General features: G+C 36.6%; 1 protein-coding gene across 2 annotated transcripts in view; it reads right to left on the bottom strand.

Moving 5' to 3' along the window:
* The window catches only part of elf1 (E74-like ETS transcription factor 1), a 65,997-nt gene that overhangs the window by 7,047 nt on the left and 36,164 nt on the right, over positions 1-22,786 (bottom strand). For both annotated transcript variants that reach the window (XM_028459762.1, XM_028459761.1), the window contains exons 2-8: positions 17,076-17,358; positions 7,334-7,508; positions 5,967-6,071; positions 4,775-4,936; positions 3,645-3,728; positions 1,980-2,172; positions 1,427-1,771 (exon numbers count right to left, since the gene is read on the bottom strand). In XM_028459762.1, coding sequence (XP_028315563.1) covers positions 1,427-1,771; positions 1,980-2,172; positions 3,645-3,728; positions 4,775-4,936; positions 5,967-6,071; positions 7,334-7,508; positions 17,076-17,147 — 1,136 coding nt within the window. In that variant the 5' untranslated portion in view covers positions 17,148-17,358. The remainder of the gene's footprint in view (positions 1-1,426; positions 1,772-1,979; positions 2,173-3,644; positions 3,729-4,774; positions 4,937-5,966; positions 6,072-7,333; positions 7,509-17,075; positions 17,359-22,786) is intronic.

The raw sequence follows: 22,786 nt of genomic DNA, 5'->3' as shown, positions 1-22,786 counted from the left end.
TCCAAATCTTCTCAAATTTACTGACAACATAAACGACCAGAAGAATATGAACCCTATTGGTTGTGGTGATGATATGACATTTCCTGCAGCGCCACCATCAGGTCAAACAAAGACAAACAAGTTTTACACGGCTAAAAAATATCATCATGATCATTTATGCTTAATCAAGTGTACCCATTAAATTAGGGAAAATCAGGGAGCAAATAAAAGTGAACTATTACTTTTTGAATGATAAACATTGAATGGGGTCAAGGATAATAATAGAGTTAATATTACAAACTAACAGTAGAAGTTCATCCCTACCACTGTCTGACTGCACAACTAAATAGTCTAAGACATCTCTCCCTGCACCGTCTGTAAATATGTATATAATAGGGATGTAAGATTCAATCAACTCCCGATACAATTTGATTCACGATACGATTCTCTCACAATTTATTTTACAAAATTAGACTGTAGACAAATGATGACTGAAAATTATAAAAAAAAAAATTCTTCGAAAAAAATTAAAATACTGTACTATTTTTTTTTATCTTTCATTGTCAAAATAATCCATTGATAAACTATGCAAAATAAAGCAATTTAATTAAAAATAAATCCTGAATGAAATAAATAAAGAAATAGTACAAATGAAGAAGCTTATTCATTTAAATTCTGGCTCTAGAGTAAACTATAGAAAACTGCATAATAGTTCATTTTCTTTTTAAAAGTGCAACTGAAAATGTATGTTGTGCCTTAACAATTGGACTTTAAAACAAATCCCATATCTCACTTCTTTCATTTTGTATTGGGGAAGCCAAAATGCTTCCACACTTTTGATTTAAAACACGGTGGTGCGTCCTGAATTTATATTCTAAATAGAGAACGCCCTTTGCTGTAAATTAAAACAAATAAATGAATAAAAAATAAACTGAAACATTTTTTTTTATATAATTTATTCATGTTTTTTAAGTACTGCGATTCAATTCAAGAGAATCGATGTGAACCGTGACACCTTTGAATCGATTTTTAACTGCCTCATGATTAATCTTTACATCCCTAGTATATATCTATATTCTTTATACTTTTTATGTTATTTTTTCTATTTCTATTTCTTTACATATTTATATATAGCCTCTATTATTGTATTGTTTATTTTATCTCCTTCATTACACTATTTTTCACGTGTCTTTTGTGTATTCTTTATGTTGCCTTCTGTTCTTCTTCTTTATTTGAGCTGTAATGATGTAAATTTCCCCATTGTGGGATCAATAAAGTCACTGTACTCTACTGTACTCTACTTTACTCTACGTAGTGATTATAAATGTGTTACAACAGTTAAAACATACGTTTTAATAAACCGATCATTTTTGGGAAAACAAGGTTTAACAAACAAAAAAAAACACGAACATAACTTGAGGGTTACAAACACGTATCAGTTTCTAACCTGATTGGTTGTGCTGAGTCATGAACTCCCAACCCATGACCTCCTTGCAACATGGAGTGAAGAAGCTGCTCAGCGTGCGCACCGTTGGTCTCGTGGTACAAGTACTCATCCCTGGGCTCTTTTTTCATTTGTTTCACTGAAACATGGCCCCTGGACCCTTGGCCTTTGGAGCTTCCACGGGCCACAGACCGCCCGTTGCTCGACCTCTGGTTTCCATAGCCAGAGTTGGCCTCAGACGCTGCGTCTTCGTCTTCGATCACCACCAGGTCTGATGGCATCTCTTTAAACTGATAGACGAGCCTCTGGCCCTCCACTTTAGCCAGGATGCCTCTTTGGTAGTAGTACCTGAAGTAGAGAAACACATCAGGAGCTGTTTACTATGCAGTAGACATGGTCTCCCCTTCACATGAAACCAGCCTCATGAAACATTTAAAGTGTCCCTTCAGTGTGTGAGTGCGCATGGTTATGTGTGACCCTGTCTTCAGGGGTCGGCGCTTAATCAAAGCAAAATGTACACAACAGTGACACTTGGCTATTAGTATGTTCCCCTTACCTGAGAGCTCGACCCATCGTCTCATAGTTCATGTCGGGCTTGTTTTTGTGTTTGCCCCACAGCTTGGAAACAGCCTTGGAATCCACCAGCTTAAAGATGCCTTTCTCACGCTGGGTCCACTTGATGTATTTGGGACAGGTGTTTTTGTCCTGCAGTAGAGCCAGGAGGAACTCCCACAGGTAGATGGTGTTGCCTGTGGTTTGTGGGGAAAAGTGGTGGTATTTCTTCATTTTTTTTTTTTCACATTTGAAACGTATCACACAATAAACGCAGAACATTAGATCTTCACTTCAAACATCTATAATTCTATTTATCTCGCCTATTCTTTCCCTGCATCCCTTCTTGTATTTGTGTGCGTGTGTCAGGGTTTAGTTAATTCTAATTCTAATTGTGTAATTAATCATTAATTCCAATTATTACATAATTATAATTGTAATTGAAATTGCTGCCATAATCATATTTGAATTCTAATTTTACAGCTGATTTAAGACATGGGTCAAAACTGACCCAAAAACATAAGAGATGCTAATAGAAAGCTAACACAAGAGGAAGGTTATGTTTTATGGGGTTTTTTATTAAATGCTCAGTAATTGTGATTAATTGTAATTGAACTTCAGTAAATGAGGATATAATGGTAATTGACTTTCAGGGGAAAATAATAATTTTAATTAGAAAAAATACTTATATAGAGTTGTAATTAAACATGGATATTTGAAGACATAATTGTAATTAAAAATTGTAATTGACCCCAACCCTGGCATGCGTGTCGTGAAAGAAAATAGATTAAATCCCACTTCAGGTGTGTCAAACTCAAGGCCTGGGCGCCAATTCCGGCCCTTTAGAGCTTCCAATTTGGCCCGCAGGAGAAAGTGAAATTTTTTTTTAAAAATTACAGAAAAAGGCTTTAAAAATCAATGTGTAAAATGTAAATGATCAATTAATTCGATTGTAGATAAGGCAGTACCTTAAAATTTACAAATTCAATAAAACTTTGCAATATTTGCGAATGCCAGTTATTTTAAAAAGCAAATTGTTGAAAGAACACATATTTTTTCTCCAATTTTTCCACAAAGTTTTTCCAAAATAAATCTAAATTAATCACAAAATCAAGTAAATTTAGGTTATGCATAATTTACTGCTTGGATATTGTTGGTGCCTTACACACTTTTCAAATCAGTTAAATTTGGAAGTGCAAAGTAGGGCATATTACTGTTGAAATTTCTTGTTTTCCCACCTACTGTATAATCTGCGGCCCACTCCAGATCAAACTGGTCCACATTTGGCCCCTGGGCCATGATTTTGACACCCCTGCTCTAATTCGTGAGACAGTTTAGTGTCAGAGGTGGCTAAAAACAACCCAACACTCCCAGCAGTCACTCCAGTCGGTGACAGAGTGATGTATGTGTGCAGATGAACCCGCCTTCCCAGGTCCTCCTCTTTGTGTCGCTGTGTACGCTGCAGCCAGGGTTCACGTCAAAGCACAACTAGTTTGCTACTATCAGTAGAGCATCATTGTGCCCTCCAGCCTGCAATCACTTCTGTTTCCCTGGGAAACTCGCCACTCTGAGATCCCCCTCATCTATTACACAAGTGTTCACTGGAGGAGGAGAGGCCTTGATTTGTATTGGCTCATTACAGAAAAGTGGACTGGCTGCTCCAGCTTACCTTTGCCCTCTTTGCTCTTCTTCCTGAGCGGCAGGTTAGGGGTGGAGATCGGAGAGCAGGGACGCACCACCCGCGGCTTTCGTACTGGGATTTAAATTGAGGGGTAGGATGTTATGAGGTGGAAGGCCACAGAGAAATCATCAAAATACCTACATAACAATATCTTTAGCAGAGGTGTAAACAGCACTGATATATCCTACGTATACTCAAATAGAAGTACTGTTACTTGATTTAAATCAAGTCATACATAAAATACTCAAGTACAAATAAAAATGAGCTTAATTAAATAGTACTCAAAATAAAAGTTACTAGTTACCTTCACTCCTTCATGTTTATTTTTGGTAATAAATCTTGCCACGGTTCCCTTGCAGACTTTAAACATGTCATGCATAAACTTAAAAAGTAAGAGGAAACCAAATCTTCCACAAAATCATCTGTATAAAATAAAAGCTTTGTCAATAATGTACAATTCTTTTAAAAAATAAAATAACACCTAAGTATAGCTACATTTATAAAACTCTAAAACTGAGAAAATAACCGGCAGTCAAAGCTGTTTTGCGTGGTGTATTACGTTTAATCTGATTGGTCGGCTATGATGTGATGCATATGATAGTTGTCTGTTCATTTCATTTTTTGTCGTTTCACAACATTCTTTTATCCCACTTTCAGTGAAGCCCATAATGTATTGCACTGAGTACTTGTACGCACTTTATCTGTTTCTTGGCAATGTAATTTTAAGCACATGAATTCCTTTTATTGTTTTTATTGTTTTACTATGTGAATTATTTAATGTTTTAATTGTGATAAATGACCTGTCTGTGCAGCAGGTCTCTCTGTCCAACACACATTACTATCTAGGGAGACTAATAAAGACACTTTGACTTTGACAATGTCCGTTGATCACTTTAAAACAAAAAATAATAATTTACTCAGTAACTTTTGGGTGTAGAAATGTAACAAATGACTTATTTTAAAGCGTACTTAAGTACAAGTGAATTTACTGATTTAGAAATATACTCATAAAAGTGCAAGTACCCATAAAAGCAACTCAATTACAGCAACGTGAGTACTTCACATCTGAACATGGGTTCGTCTGCCAAGAAGGAATAGGAGAAAGAAAGTAGCGCTACCTTTGGTTTTCTTTTGAGGTTTCAAAGGAAACCTGCGAGGAATCTCGTCCATTGATGAAGTGTCCTCGTCAAGAGACAAGTCAAGGGCAACATTGTCCATCTGGTCGGGCCTCAGAGGGACGTACGCCAGGTCAGACTCCAGTAGAGTGCCGTAGGTGTGAACTAGAAAAAGGAGAAATGTCACATGTGAGAAGTGAAAACAAAAGGAGAAGTCAAAGAAAATCATGTTAAAATACTTTGAGTAAAAGTTATTGAGAAACTTTAAACAAGTGGTTGCCAATCTTTTTTTGTCCCGTGTACCCCCTTTGGCATTTTTGTCAAATCACGTGTACCCCCTCTTCATACCTTGAGTACCCCTACACCATAATTTCATATGCTTTTTCATCTGTGGAACAGCGTCTCAAACATTGTTTCTCTAAATGCTTAAACTACAACTTCAAAACAATGAGTGTAATTTGAAAATACCATGTAACTTTAATGTGATAACTTCATTAGTGAGTAAATACAGTCTCCTTTGTAAAATCTAGGTATTTATTGCCTCCTATTGTCATAAGTGTGATAAAATGGCCAAATGGTTTCAATAAATTAAATAAAATCCTGCCTTGTTCTTTATTTGTCTGATATATATTTCTTTGTTTTCGTCCATGTATTTGCTATTGTTGTTTTAACCTGTAGAGTGTCAGAGTTTCCTGAAAAGTGCTTTTAAATAATTGTATTATTAATATTATTATTATTATTATTATTACAAGAAAATATAGTATTTTATTGAGCAGTAGTACTGTTTATAATACTGGTAACTTTTAACATCTTGAAAAAAGTTATAGATTAAATGAAATCATAACATATTAATAGTACCGTTAGTTTGTGGTGAATTTGTCCAAAAAAATAGAACTAATAAAATGTCCCAATTACTTTTAAATTAATTGTTAAATCTTTACGGCTACCCCCGCATTGTGCTCCTGTACCCCTAGGGGGTACATGTACCCCTGTTTGGGAAATACTACTCTATATAATAACAAAAAAAGGCAAAATAATAAAAGAGGCACCAAATAAAACAACCACTCAAGATGTAAAGAACAAAAGCCACACCAACATGTTTTTATCTCAAATACTCCAAATATAATCAGAACAATGGACTGTTTGTCTCCATTTTTAATGCTAAAAAATATAAGAAACATGCAAACTGACTCACTCATTCGCTTTTCATCCAAAATGTTGTTTGGGGACTCCATGCTGAGAAGAGCGGCTGCAGCTTCATTTGTTTCCATGCTGTCCTCGCCGCCGGACACGGTCGTCTCTGTCCATGAGAGGACAAGATTATTTATCGAACAAGGTAATCAAGACCCCCCAAAAAAGTCAATCCCCAAACATTTATTAAATATATTTATAGTAACACGTGTGTGAGGCTGTTAAAACTGGGATTTGAGAGGGGAAAAAAAAAAAGACCACCCTTTGTTGGTAAATTACCCATGTTTGGACACATCGGTAAATGTCAGCGTCGTTTCCCACAGCAGAAGGATTAGTGAGCTCATAAAATTAGAAATTGTGTGGGTGCCATTTAAATAGCCGTTCAAAGACATTGCAAGCAAGTCCAAATGATAAATAAGGCAAGCAAAGGTGCACTTGCAGAAAATAAAAGGTTTTTAGAGAGAGAAGGTGATTATAATTTAAGAGGAAAACTACATTTCAAGTAGTTAAATTATGGAACTGCCTCAAGGATGAAACGAAAACAAAGCAGCAACATAAACCAGTTTAAAGAGCTTTTTTAAATCATATGTTGTTAGTAAGTACAAGAAAGAAGAGCAACAATTTTACCTCGGGCAGCAATAATATATAATATGTATATAATGGTATAAAATATGTCAATACTTACTCAATAAACATAATAAAAGGTATATATTGGGATATAATTGAAATACTGCCACATTGTATTTAAAATGTACTTGATGAAATCTGTGTGGTAAATATTAAATAGTACATTTTATATTATGTACATGCATGTTTATGTATGTATGTGTGTATATGTGTGTATGTATGTGTATATGTTTGATGTGCATATATAAACTGTTTATCTAAATATGTAAAAATAGTCAAATTAGTTTCCTAATATTTTTTTGTGATATTATCTAGAGAGGCTTGTTTTGTTTTTTTGTGATATGATATATGTCAATAAATTTCCCCACTGTGGGATCTATCTATCTATCTATCTATCTATCTATCTATCTATCTCTATTTATAAGCTTTTGCTTCAACCTACACCCTTTCAGCTGATTACTTAGACAATTGAGTGTTGTTTGTTCTGCTTTTAGTTTTTTTTCGAAGTTCAAATACACAATAAGGCACTTTACTTTATTAAAATGTTGCTACATTGTGAAAATCAAATACCTGAATGAATAAAGGTGAACTGAGAACATACTCTGCGGATTAGACTATTCAAAATGCTGATATTTCTTCAAAATTGTACAAAAACACAAATCTATTTTTTCCGCTTTGTGGATTTGCAAACATCTTTGCCTGGAGCTGCATTAAACAATCCTAAGCTGGGTTGTCTGTCTTTACCTGATAGATCCACCCCTCCAACCAGGATGGAGGGCTCCTCCACCACGTGCAGCGTAGTGTCCACCATGATGCCGTTGGTCACCTCGTCAGACTCCAGGCCAGAGTAGACCTGCAACAGGTCGGCTGCCGGCACCTGCTCCACAATCACCGCAGGGAACACAGACGGGTCATCCAGCTGAGTGCAGAGAAAACACACACACACACATATAAACATAGTTAGTAAAATAAATAAATAGATAAACATAAAATGCATTGCACGGTGAGAGACAACACTGGGAGGCAGAGAAGTGATAGACCTCTGTGAAAATGCAATAAAACCATATTTTTTTCTTAGGGATGCACCAAAATGAAAATTTGTGGCCGAAGCTGAAGAAAATATAAACCATTGGCCTAATACCGAATATTGAATGCGGTTGTTAAGTTTTTCCACTATTTTTTGTAATAGTGCATCCTACAATACATTTTTAGACATGCTTTTTAAAGAAAGTAAATGTTTATTGAATATTCTGACATTTCCAGAATATTCCAGAAGATTTCGCTGTTCAAAAAAGCACAACAAAGTTTTTCATTTATATTAGCCCTTCAAAAAAAACTAAAGTGCATTAAAGGGTATGATGAAAAAATCCCTTTCTAATAGTTTTGCTACAGTGATAAACATCCCTTTAGACTCATTCAGCGGGACAAAGTTTCCTCCCTCCCTTGTTATACTACATTTCGTTAAAAGTCAGCTCCAAACAGGCGAGTTGGATTTTGCCCACGTTGGTAGGTGACGTCACCTAACACGCCTCCTAGAATGTGAGCTCCTCCCTCTCCAACTATCTAACAGCTAAAACAAACACTGCGGTTTAATATAGAATATATTTTATACTTTATTGCCATATATGTAAATGCAAACTGCACTACTGGACGCCCAAACTGCACTACTTTTTCTGCTGCCGATCGTGTTGGGAGTCACCGCTTGGAGCCACGGACCCATTGTTTACACACATCAGCTGTTAGCACTCTGTGCTAATGCTACACCAGTTTATGCAGCGAGACCCGACATCGCTTGTGAACTGAGGAGGAAACAATGGAGATATTTACGGATTTGTGGCTGACAGCGCTAATTGGACAGCTTCCAACTTTTACGCAGTGCTGGATGACGGAGAGCGGAAAGGAGAGAGTCTGGCTGTGTTTGTGTGCAGAAAGGAGGGGCTGCTGCTGCTGCTCCTCCTGCTGCTCTGCTCCTCCAGAAACGCGCACACACGTTGTTTGATTGCGTCACTGCGTCACAGGCTACTATTCGGTCTTGCTTTTAACTCACTAAACCGAAGGCCGAGTATTGCTTGTTTTGCAATATTCGGCCGTATATATTTGGTGGCCGAATATTCGATGCATCCCTATTAACAATCCCTATTTACAATCCCAACAATAAATCGTATAAACCAGTGGCTCCCAACCTTTTTTGGATCGTGACCCCATCTTTAAAATCAAGAATTTCTGGCGACCCTAAAAAAATATATATATTTTTTTCTAGGATTAGTTTTTGATCATGCTAATTATACTGTATTACAAATACAGAGTTGCCAGTATTAATAACAAGTTGTACCGGCTCAGCTATATAGCCTACATATATATAGTGAAAGCCTATTTTAATTTTACGAATTTTTATTATTGTTATTACTCACCTTAATTACAAACATTGCTTACTGAGGACACCTGCTGGTCAATATTTATGGGGTGTTTTCTTTATGATATTAGACCTACTTTAGTCGTTTTTTAAAAGCCCTTTGGCAGTCACTCCTGTAGATTGGCAGATTTTAGCTTTTCCTGAGTTATCATGACTACCTGTCAACATTGAGCTGTTCTGCAAAGCTGCATTTAAGACAATTTTATGAAATGACTCATTAACGGTATCATTGCAGTCCAAACAAATCGTTGCACACCTTTGAACCATGCAGCAGCCATGTTTAAAGTCTCAGGTTAATCTGAGCCTGATTCGCAGAGATATTTGAGACACACACACACACACACACACACACACACACACACACACACACACACACACACACACACACACACACACACACACACACACACACACACAGAGAGAGAGATTCTTTGCTTTATAGATAGATAGATTACTAGACATTTCAGGTGACCCCATCTAAACGGCAGGTGACCCCACAGAGGGGCCCGACCCCAAAGCTGGAAAATACTGGTATACACAGTCAAAGCAAACCAAAACATTATGAATTCCCATTCAACTCCATTCAAGTCTAATTCAGAGGCATGAAGCACAGAGAAGAAGAGCTCATTTTCTGCAGTGTTGAAGCAGTCCACAGGGACCGGCTGGAGGACACAGAACCAGCTGCTTCTCCTGAGAACTTAATCATTTGTTCACACATTATATCAACCCCGATGAATGTTAATGGATCGGTCATGATTTGCAGACAAACATTCCACTTCATCCAATCCTCAACAAGTCTTGGGAATTCCAACCGGAGGAGAAGAAACAAGGTTTGGGTCAAACTGTGAAGCACTATGTGAGTAGCCAAAGAAAACCCAGGTCAAGCTTCTCTGCTGTGAGGGACGTTCAGTCCTTTAAATGAGTGAATTATCCTAACATCCTAAAGCAGGGTTTTTCAACCTTGGGGTCGGGACCCCATGCGGGGTCGCCTGGAGTAGTTTAAATGGGGTCGCCTGAAATGTCTAGTTGATTTTACTGATGATTTTAAATGTTCTTATTGATTTAAATGTTCTTATTGATTTAAATGTTCTTATTGATTTTAAACAATTGAATGTTTTATCATGTAAAGCACATTGAGTTGCCTTGAGTATGAAATGCGCTATATAAATAAATTTGCCTTGCCTTGCCTTGCCTTGCCTAGTAATTGATTTTAAAAAAAAAAACAATTACTGATTTGAAATGAATTTTCCTGGCTACTCTGTATTTGGTCAATGATAAAGGATTTCACAGCATGATGTTTTATAAAAAGGGGTTTGCATGAATATTATGCTGGAAATAAAAAATAAAAATACAGGACTATAATGCAACTAAAATAGGGCAGAAAATACATTTGAATAGATTTAGAGTCATTTTAAAAAAGTTTTTTTCAAAACAGCAGTAATGGCCACAGTCACACCACATGATATTTGGACACTTTGAATAACAGAATAAATTACAGAAGTAATTTCCCAAGTAACATTTAAAAAAAAAAAATCTAAATGAGGGCATATTTACTAAGTTACTACATATCTGGTATATTTTATGCATTTAAACCTTTTTTAACTAAAATAAATGCAGTTGGACAGAATATTTAGGTGTCACATTATTGACCCAGTACAGTTTAACAAATACGATCAAAAACTAATGCTAGAAGAAGAAAAAAATGTCTTTGGATTCTCCAGAAATTCTTGATTTAAAAATGGGGTCACAGTCCAAAAACGGTTGAAACCACTGTCATAAAGTGTCCTGAAATAAACACTTCATTTCAGATCGTTGGAGGTTAAAAAGCTCACTTTTTTTACCAGCAGATGGCAGCAGAGTACACATTAAAGAGCACAAACAGGCCATGAACTGCATTTAAATGATGAAAAATTGACTTTGCTGCAGAGCAGACAGAGTGACAGTAAATATCAAACTTTTTGTTTAGTTTACTAAAGAATTTAACATAAAGGTCACATTTAAACATTCAAACAACCTGCTGCTATATAGACTAAACATGTAAATTAGATATCACAAAGTCTCAGCTTTACTTTGCTTCATGTCAGTTTTGAACAATCAATTAAAACCTTGCTCCTAAAGTGATGAGCTGATAAAAGGAGGACTTTGGCAGACAGGAGCATGAATAAAGCCTTATCTGTCTCTTTGCACAAGTGTCCATTGTAGGTTTGGACCTCTGGGGCATACCAGGTGTTCAGGCCTTGAGCTGTGAGGGTGGGGGGTGCAAAGCGACAGAGTGGAGTGTGCTACTCTTTAACCAGGAAACTAACAGCCCGACTCATTATTAGGACACGGTGTGTGAATGGGGTGAGTCAGAAGGTGCAGCAACTGTAATAACCCCTTTTAACTGTTGATGCAGTGTGCAAGATACTGCGGATATAGACTAAAAATGTTTGTCATAGTTTTCATTGACTACAATTTTTTAAGTGACAATGACGAGACATTAAACATTAAAAAAAAAACCTCTTTCAACATGTATTGATAATTTTCACCAACTAAGAAAAAATATGAAACTATGATTTTGTCTCACGGGACAAAATCCAATCAGAACTTGTGTGACCATGTGGTCTTGGGCATTGATCAATTCAAATATGCCTGTGTGTATTTACAAACATTGTGATTGGTCAAAGCGTTGCTGAATGAGACCCATGTGTAACCACATCAAAGCGTGGAGGGAAAAGTAGTATTACGCATGGCACAGCAGAACCTTGGATGAAAATGGATGTGTTTATTTCAAGCCAAAATGCACCATCTATTGGTCAAAAATAAGACAAAAAAAATAATTGGAATCAATTTGACTGATGTGTTACAATTCCCAAACTTGTGGCAAATTTGGTACAGTTTTGGCAAACTAAGCTTCCGCTTTTTTAACAAAAAACGATTGTTAATTATTATCACCAAACTTGCTGCAGTTGATTTCAATACATCAGTCAATAATTCCTGCCTTTGTAGCCTTCCCTATTGAGAATTGGTTTAATATCTAATGGAAATCTGTCTTTTTTTAGGCGGACAACATATTTCTGTATTTAAAACATGATTTATTGTCACTCAGTATCATATACTTCCAAAATTTCACATCAACTGTAACCACTTAGGGTCCTAATTCAATCTGAAAAAAAAAAAATAAAAAATTACTATACTATCCAATATCATGTTGATCAATGATAATTGAAACTTTCAAAAAAAAAAAAAAACATAAACTCTTATCTTATTGATTTTAGTCAACTATATCTGTAACAGATTTAATCTTAATCGAGCTGAACGATTTAAAAAAATAATCTAATTGCGATTTTTTTTCCTCAATATTGCGATTGTGATTTAATATGCGATAATTTTTCCAAGGGTCTCTTGTCATGTATTTTTCAATGAACACAAGCAATAAATCAATCTGTTTCATAATAATTAAACAATTTCAGATTTACTTAAACTTTAAATAAATGTCAAATGTCAATTTTAAAGCACAGATTACAACAATAAATCAAACAAATCTGTGGCTTTACCTCTTCAACATATCTAACTAACTTCACAAAAAAAAAAAAAAACTGCATCCTTTGCGATGAGAAAATTGCATTTTATGATATTGCTATAATATCGCAAATGCAATCAATCATTCAGCCTTACATCTTAATGTCATTTAGTTGACTTAAACTAGACTATAACTGTCTGAAATAGTCCTGATGACTATATTTGGAATAAAACAAAGTCGTATTTTAGCCAAAAAACTATGACTAAAACTCATTTTCTCTCACACCAGCTACATTTTTTACATCAATCAGAGTCTTTGGTCTTATCAAACAGATAAACAGGAAGGTCACCACAATGCTTTAGTTAAAACTAAACAAAATATTCTGTCCTTGGATGAGATGTGTGTGTGTGTGACTACTGGCCTACTGAGCGGCCGTCTCTGCTTGTTGTTTTGAAGTTTCACTGAAACAATTACCACCACAATGTTATTGTCATGCGAGCCAAGACAACGCCAAAGCAGAGACATGTTTGATGACCATGCAGCAGTAAAACATTTCTGTACTGTGAGCAGAAAAGGTGGAACTAACTTTTAACCTGTAACTTTTCAAGCGTTTTGACTGCTTCCTCCTCTTTGTTGACTTTAATTGTGTCTCTGAAGGTAAACAGAAGCAATTTAATACACGATAGTTCCTCTTTCTGCCTTTCAAAGCACATCATTTGTGCAGGCTTTTCCCCCTGAAACATTTAAAGCGCCAGCCCCACAACAGCCGGGAGCTTTGTATTTGTCACTGTATTCTTTGCAGGACAACAGCACCTCAAACATAAAAAACATTGTTATTTTTGTAACTTTTAATACCGCAGCTCAGTGAATGATAAAATTTGATTTTAAACTTGCCTGCCAAACTGCAGTTGCTTCATGACTTTTCCTAATTTGATGGGTACAATTGATTAAGCATAAAATTATCAACACTATTTTTTTTTCACACATTTCACATTTTTTAACACATTATGCATGCATTGATATTCCTCTGGGGTCAATTTGACCCCAAGCTGTTCTCACTGTGTAAAACCTGTCTGTCAGCTCAGTGAAAGTGACGTAGAGGAGAATGTGTCTGAGACAGCTAACGTTTTAATGAATAACTCTAAATATGTTACAAAAAGGAGATAAAAATAAGTAAATAAGAGGAAGGGGGGGGGGGGGGGGGGGGTCTCCAACATCGATCAATATGGTTTATTCTGCGAGTCATGAATGTACACCCCAAATTAGAAAACATTTGGATGAAAGATTTTCAAGATCAATTAATTCTAATTTAAAAGTATGGCCTGATGGTGGCGCTAGAGAACAGGTCAAGGTTTCATTATCAAGGGGTTATTTATGTTTATGTATTCAGTAAATAAACAAAGTGCCTGAGACAAAAACTTGGTCAACGATTTTTAGAATATCATTTTCTGCTGATAAATATCACTGGGGTCAGATTGACCCCAAGGGTAAAAATGTGTTAGTAATATTTAAGGATAATAGGCGGGTTAAACTTGAACTGAAAATTACAAAAAAAAAAATTAATATTGATATATAAATCTCAATATACAAAGATATGCAAGGTGTCAGAACCTCTTGTATAGTGGAAACTAGTATTTCTTCACCTATATATACATATTATAATATGTATATATAGTTCCTTTCCCTGATGTGTTTGTCTATTATTAACTAACATATGCACACGCACACACTTACTTAATGTATTATAATGTATGAGATTTGTAAATTAGTGCTGTCAAGACATTAAAAAAAATTGTGCGATTAATTAATCATGCTCTGTAATTAATTAATCTAATTATTTCTTTTTTAATCGCACCTAAAAATTGCTGAGAAATGCAATCAACTTGAGGTATTTTCATTTAGACTACATTACTGTGGCAGATCAAAACATTGATATATATATATACTGTATATAAACATTTCTCTGTATTTCAAACTAGCCCCAAGCACTACCTGTCATACTGATGTGTACTTTTGTCAATCTCCAATAAATAGAAAATACAAGTGAAATAAAACGTCACATGTGGTGCTATAAGTTAGCACATCATAAACAGTAAGAACACTTTTCTAACACTGAACTTGTTGCAATTTCTCTCCTTCAGATGATCATATATATCCAGTGAGTTTGTTCATTTGTCAGACATGGCGTGCTTGCAGCATGTAGCAGTTAGCACTGTCCGAGAGTCCATGCTAGCTGTCCGTGCTAGCCGCTACATTGAGGTGGTAGTGAAGGCTGCAAAGCTGTGGTGATAAGGCAAACACTAGCTTACTTGCACAATTTGCAAACAACTAGGCTATAGTTTTCCATCCGGTGTTTTTAAAAGCTAAATTTAACACAAACAAAGCTGAGCAGCTCGGCAGTAGTCTGTGCATCAGTATTATGGGTGTACCTGGAACTCTTGAAATAATAAGGTTCCACCTGTAATTAATTTAATCGCAATTAACGCGTTAAAGTAATAATAATAATGGAACCTTTATTCATTACCGTAGTGAAATTGTTCTCGGCATTGTACCCATTTTCCCAGAGGGGTAGCAGTGGGCTGCCAATTGCAGGCGCCCGGGGAGCAGTTGGATTGGAGTTAAGGGACTTGCTCAACATCCCTCAGTGATGGGCTGGGTGGGATTCGAAGCAGTGACCCTCCGATACAAGCCTGCTTCCTTAACCACTAGGCCACCACAGCCCTACTGTAAAAACTGTATTTTTTTTCTGTAATTTATGTGGCAAAAAAAAAAAATTGTAGGAAAAGTAAAACTGAGGTGCCTCGATTTATTGTGTAGCGGGTGTTTCTTTGACAAACGGCTTTCATAGCAGGCTGAGTGGGTGCAGCAAGGAACAAAACTGCAGCACTGGAACAATGCGAGACCTTTTAGCTGAATTATCCTGTCCCTTCCAAACAGCTTTTGCAACTGGTTCGTCAGGTTAGGCCTGAATCGGTGCTATTCAGGGATCCAGTGACAACTTGTTACCTCAGATGCACACACACAGATACCAGCGCATACAGACATACAATCAAGCCTGCTCCACGAGATTCAGATGTGGGTGCGGGAAGGAGATAACTGCACACCTGACCAAGCAGTCAGGAGATACTCAGGCACGGGTTCACCCTGAATGCACACACACACACACACACACACACACACACACACACACGGTCACTGCCACCTTTGTGCTATGAAGGCATTCATCCCGAGCCCCACCCGTTCCTTCCCACGCACCCTAAACTTGCAGCAGTCAGTCTTTCCATCTCAGCCCTCCCTGCAGCCCACACTCATCCTGCCTGGTCCACTTCCTCTTCCCGGGGGAGTCTGGTTCCCCAACATGTTGTCACATTAAAAAAGAATATAAAAAACACCAACTGGCTAAATCCTGCCTCAGTTTGTTGACATGACATACTGTATATTTGGTCAAAAAGAGCAACATTCATCAAACAGATCATCAGACTCAAATGTAGACACTAGAAGTAGGGCTGGGCAATATGGACAAAAATTAATATCTCAATATCTTTCCGCAAAATGATCATATATGACAGACAACAGGCAACTGGCAGCCCGAGGGCCTCAGTCTAATTTTGTGCGGCCCCCAATGTAAAAGCACACAAAATGACTCAAAAATGCACACAAAATGTAAAAAAATAAAAACAAATACCAAGAGGAGAGAAAATAAGAACAAAAACACACAAAATGAGAGAAAAATGTCTGTAAAAAGACACGAAATATACCCAGTACAAAAATGAAGAGGAACCAAACAACAAAAACACACAAAATAAGAGAAGAATACACAAAATGGCACTATAAACATGTGAAATGAGAGAAAAACACACAAAATATCAGTGAAAATAATATAAAGAGGACACAAACAACAACAAAATGACACAAATGACACCAGAAACACACAAAAGAGGAGTATAATATACAAAATGACATCAAAACACACAAAATGAGAGAAAAACAAACAATATTTCTGCACAAAGACACAACCCCCCTTCAAAAAAAATATGCTGAAATGACAATAGCTATGTTCACATTTGTTAGCTTCTTAATACTGGCATGAATTCTCATAATGTGGCCCTCCAATCAAACAATCACAATTTTGTGACCCCCACTATGATCAAAATTGCCCATCTCTGATATATGATAAAAATATCAATATTTTTAACTCCATAAAGTCTTACCAGAAAGACAATTCTGAGTGAAAGTTGCACAAAATGCCACACAGGTACATTTTTTAACAAGCAGCTGCTAAACATGTGCCACTTTTGGTTGTTTCTCCTATAAGGGACAGCACGTGTGAGTGAGTTCTGCAGTGTAGCTTGTCTAGGGGTAAAGTCTAGGTTAGAATGCACTCAGTAATGCATCTAACTTTTCTTTTTCTTGCTGTTCTGAGAAGTAGTGAATGCAGCAACTCCTAAAACCAGTACTTTAATAAAAAAAAAAAAGCTACAAATAAAAATATATCATTGTAGGCAATATTGTAAATTTCCATTTCGCCAAAAAAACAGACTCGCGACAAATACTGAAAATCTCAAGAGTACCTGATTAATTTCATCCATCCCATTGCTGGCAAACTCAAACACCAGTTCACTGGGCTGCACCGCGGTCGTCATGGCGGTGATGTACGGAGGGCAGAGATCTCAGCCCAAGCTCTGCTACTACCCAGACTCTTCAAAGATGGCTTCCCAGTGGTCCTTGTTGTCTGATCTTGGATGAGTGAGAGATGACAGTTGAGCTTCAGAGGAGTGCTGTGGCCCAGGTGGGTGCAGCCTCGTCCCTCGCTGACACGGAGGCTGGGCCCTGCTGTGCCTGGAGCATCTAAACCTGACAGAGAGACACAGAGAGACAGGCTCCAGTCAGCAGGCATGATGAACGTGTTCAAAGTCACCACCACCACAGAAGAAGAAGGTGGAGGATGAAGCACAGTCAGTGGAAAGCCCCAAATGATGCAGAGGTCTGAAGCAGGACAAAGTTATGTGGGTCACATCGAGTTCTGAACTTTGAACAAATCATGTGACGAGCAACGTTAAGCAAACAGACAACTCGTGGAAGAGATGTCTGTACCTCATTAAACAGTGAGTGACAGGTTATTGAGCAAAATAGGAACATTTATTAATTTCATTCAGCTGGCCAAACAAAACTTTTAGTCAATTCTGAAAGCAAGTTTTTAGGTCTCACACATAAAGAGGAGAGTGGAAAAGATAAATTCCAGATTACTATTATTATTTTGTTTATTTGACAGGGACAAATTCATCAAGATTACAGTAAATGTACCAGAGTTAGCCTAATGGCTATTTTTCATCTGCTATCCCTGGACAGCTATTAAAAGTCACCCTGAAAACAAAATCTGTCAATATTAGAACCATAAAAAATGTCACATTCTATAACAACATAAAAACCGTTTTATAACTCACCTTCCTAAAAAATGTACAATTCAGTTTCAATAAATTGTTCAATACATATTTTAAATAAAAAAATAAAATGCAAGAGAACTCCTGACTATCAAAACTGGTGATTGCAGATCTGATTACTCAAATGAAATGAATTACATGTCCCTAAACTGTACCTTAAACTCTGTTTAGGACTATTTCCACACAATATGAAGCCTTTATTCTGAAAGGGTGGTGATTTCTTCCAGACAAACACAAGCGTTTTTACTGATGGATATATTTAGGTATGGGCAGACATCTGCTACATTCAGACAGGTATTTATTAGTGCTGTATTTCATACTGTGAGAGACCATCAGATTGGATGCGTGTGAAGGAAATGACATGGTGAATGAGTTACTCAGAATCTTTTAAAAATGGCATATTTCATTCATGAATGTTAATAAACTATGGCTGTGTTCGAAATAGCATACTAAAGTACTGTCTACTATAAAGTATAAGTATGGTTAGGAGGATTAGGATGATGAGTGTTCCCACTAAAGTATACTTCCAAATTTCCCAAAATGCATTTTGAAGCTACGACAAAAGAAAAGCACACTAAGGTTAAACATCTCCGTTAATTTGCCACCTTTGAAAGTTCTGAAAACATTTTAAGCGAGAAAGTAGAATATCAACATGTGATCATTTGATCAGTAAAAGTCACGGAAACATATTTCATGGCGATATTTCGGCGATTTTCAGAAACCCACCATTGTGCTACTGACAAAACTTCTGATTAACTTCAAAACAAGAGCCCTATTTACAAAAGCGTTAAAAACTAATGGAAGAAAAGAAGAGATGCTTTTATTTTGAAAAGATGTTGAAAAAATTATAATTTTTCTTTGTTTTTGTTTTCAAAGTGAACGGACACGTGTTTTATTTGTTTAGTGGATTATGTTAGATTTAGGGTTATAATCTCAGTACGGAGGTAAACTCAGTACATGACACCGGTCCCAGGATGATTTTACGTTCTGTTCGCAATGCGAGTTGAGTATGACTAGTGTGCCCACTATGCATACTTCAAAAAATGTCTTGATATCTTATTTTTTGTGTACTGAATTTTTCCATACTATTTAATGTCAGACTTAGTATGAGTAGTATGTTAGTCGAACACAGCTTATTACAATATTTATAACATATCGTCAGAAAGGACCAGTGTATCTGTATGGATGGATGGATGGATGGATGGATAACTCTTGTTATTTCCAACGTTACATTAGAATGTTAGTGTTTAATGATAAATAATCAGTTGTTGTTCCGTCTCTGTTGCTGCGTGTGGACTTCCCTCTGCGCACCACCCTGCATAAAAGCCTCAGGGGGCTGACACTTTGATCACATGAGCAGCTGCTGAGGTGGAGACGGTCTGAGTAAACCCACCCACCTTTCACAAACACACACACACACAGATGAGAGATCACTGTTGATGCCGTAGAAGCCCCTCTGTGCTGACCCACAGGCTGAGTTCAGGGATATAAGATGGGAGGGGTTGAGGTCGAGTTGAATAATACACACATGAGAAATGGCCAGGGTTACTTACACGCCTCCACCCATTTCTTGTTAGCAGTCGTAATGTTTGGTATCCCCCCCATCCCAATATATATACCACATGTGTCAAACTAAAGGCCGAGGGCCAAATCTGGCCCTTTGGAACCATTCAATTTGGCCCGCAAGAGAAAGTAAAACTGACAGAGAAAACATGAATCATTGTGTAAATGAAACTCAACAATATTTAAAGGAGCTCCTCACAATTTCCCCGGTGCTTACTGTATATCACATGATTACAGTCATTTTTAATGTTAAACTGATTAACAAAAACAAAAATTTTCCTCAAATTACTACATATTTCCCTAAATTAAATAGAAATTGGTCTCAAAAACTAGGAAATTTAAAGTGAAGATCCTGTTGGGACTGATATCTGTCACTTTTTGCTTTTTTACAAATTTTGTATTGTATGTACAGTATATGTAGAAGCATAAACAAGGGCAGAATAATGTTGAAATTAGTCGTTTTCGCACATAAAATCTGTGGCTCACTTGAGATTAAACTGCTCAGTATTTGGCCACTGTACTAAAAGGAGCGTGAAACCCCTGGTGTATACAATCCCTGTTTTCTCCTTCAAACTGGGGCTTCATTGCTTTGAAATCCCTGCATGACTGAATAAACCATCAGAGACGGTTGCATTTAGAAGACGGAGCAACAGAGGGAGAGAGAATAATTTGATTATCTGTCTGCAAATCACTAAGAGACAGGGATATGAGAATTGAATAGAACAGACAGAAGAGAGACAGAGCAACTGAAGGCTAGTGTTTCTCTTCTGTCCATCCCACTGTCTGAAGCTGCTGGGCACCATCATGGCTCCGCCTCTGCCTGAGCTGCTGCTACAGTGCTGCAGTCTGTCTGGACCTCTGTGTCCTGCTTTAGTTCATTTCATTTCACTATTTATGGATTACATTACCTAGTAAAGTCTGAACATCAAGAAACCAAAATATAATTCTAAAGCTATGTGAAAAAAACTAATGGAAATAAGAAGAGCTAAGATAACATAACAATTATTTGGTTTAGAGGTAAAGAAATGTGAAGAATTGTCCAAAAAGGCTCCTGAGGTCGAGCTCAGAGATTAATCCAATTTTCTCAAAACATCAGTGACACAATAATATTTGCTTTTCATTATATAGCAAGTAGATTGTCTATAGTGTTGTGCAGTAAAGTTTGACTTACATGCACATGTTAAATTTGACCATTGCATTTATTATGCATGATTATTATTTATTTATTTTTTGCACATAAGCACTGTGTACACTTTCTTATTACACTGATACTGCACTACTATAATGCATTGCACTATTTCAGTATTTTATTATTATATGTGTTACTAACCTGTTTTTATTATTTTATTGTTTATTGTTTTTACTAACCTGCCTTTTGGTGTCTGTATAGCTGCTGCTGAATACTTTTAATTTCCTTCTATCTATCTATTAGTTGTGACTTATTAGCTTTAGAGAGGTCATATTTTCCCAGGTGTTTGTTTATTTATTTGTGAAATGTGTATGGAAATAATTCCAGCATGGAAGAATCCATTACATCTTTAAGGGGTGCAGCTAAATATACTGATTCTGGATCAGTTTGAAAAATCTAAAAATTCTTTTCTCTCAACTTTGGTGGAATTGTAAAAAATCACATCTTGGTAATGTAATTGACTGACCTTTATGAATATTAACTCATTTATGTGTAGTGTGTTCCTCAATTACCCCACCGAGTTTCATCCATATTGCAATATATCGCAATTTTTCTAAAATGGGGGTTCCCATACATTTGGACCTAGTGTCTACAAATATTAATGGAGATCTAAAGTTTCTTAAAACTCCTGTAAAGTATGAATGATCATTCTTTCATACTTCTAAATCATCAGGGTTTCAGGTACAGGTTTATCCAGGGCTTGTAAATTAATGCACTTTCAAAATTGTCATTGTGTTCAGTAAGAGGGTAGTCTAGTACAGGGGTTCTCAACTGGTCTCACCCTGGGACCCACATTTTGCCACGGTCTTTAAATTGTGACCCACTATTTTTCAGAATTCAACCAACTAAATTTAGTTTTTCAAAAATAGCTGTTGGAAACACACATGTAATCTTTTCTTTTGTTTTTTTTAAAAAAATCAAATAAATCTATATATTTTCCTGTGCAACATGCATTTCACAGCATACCTGTCAAAAAAAAAGTTTCTTTCAAAATAAAAGACAAGTCCAACATTAAAGAATTTAAGTATTTAGTTATTTAATTAATTTTGAACAGCTGTCCGTGACCCACAGGTTGGTCTAGTAAATGAATGTATTTGTCTCACCTGCATTTTGTTTACTTGGCCTGCAATTCATCTTCGCTATAATTCTTCATTAAAATCAACTCCTAATTTCATCTATTCTAACTTTGACCTTGTTTTTGGTTCCAGGTGATCACACGCTGGTTTTATAGGGTTAGTTTAATTTTTTTTTTTTTTTTTTTTACCATGTGTTGTGTTGCTTCTTCTTCAATAGCCCTGTACTGCATCAGACTGAAAGCTTGCTCAATCCATCCTATCAGTGCTTCATTGATCACTGATGTCTAGTTGATATCAGGCACGTTCACAACAGACGGTGAAAGTCATCTAGGAAAGACTCAACCCGAACATCACATGACAACAGCTGCATTGTCTCAGCACAGGGACGAAGCAATGACTGCATTTAATACGACATGATGATGATGAAGAGGAGGAGGAGAAGGAGGAGGAGCAGAGCAAAGGGGAGGGGTTTTACTGGGATGTTAGTCAATACGTAGTAAAGCCACAGAACAAATAGACAGCCTGTGACTCGCACTGGGTGGGGCCTCTGCTTCACAGGCTAAAGTGTTCTGGTTTGGTTTCCAGGTGGGGCTTTATGACCAGGTCTGCACCGAGTGTCTTATACTAAGCCAGGCAAACACAGAGACTGTAAGACGTCCCATATCCCTCTTAGATAAGTCAATAAAACCTTTAACATCCAATGACTACAATAAAGACAGAAAATCATACAAATAAACCAGAAAAACCTTGATTTGTCCGTCATTTGCATTGAACATAAAACTCTCAAACAACCCATACACCTCCAATTATTATCATTATTATTATCAACGCAGAGTAACATGGCTGCACACTAACGGTGTAAGAAAAAAATCGATTTGGCGATATATCCAATCCAATCCAACTTTATTTGTACAGCACTTTAAAAACCCAGGATGAGGGGGACAAAGTGCTGTACAAAAGTGATAAAGGTGCATACACTATAGACAAAACAATAAAAAAATACAAAACATAAA

This window comes from Gouania willdenowi, chromosome 10, assembly GCF_900634775.1.
Source record: "Gouania willdenowi chromosome 10, fGouWil2.1, whole genome shotgun sequence".
Lineage (NCBI taxonomy): Eukaryota > Metazoa > Chordata > Actinopteri > Blenniiformes > Gobiesocidae > Gouania > Gouania willdenowi.
The sequence above is the reverse complement of the archived record's forward strand: the minus strand, read 5'-3'. Positions and strand labels throughout refer to the sequence as shown.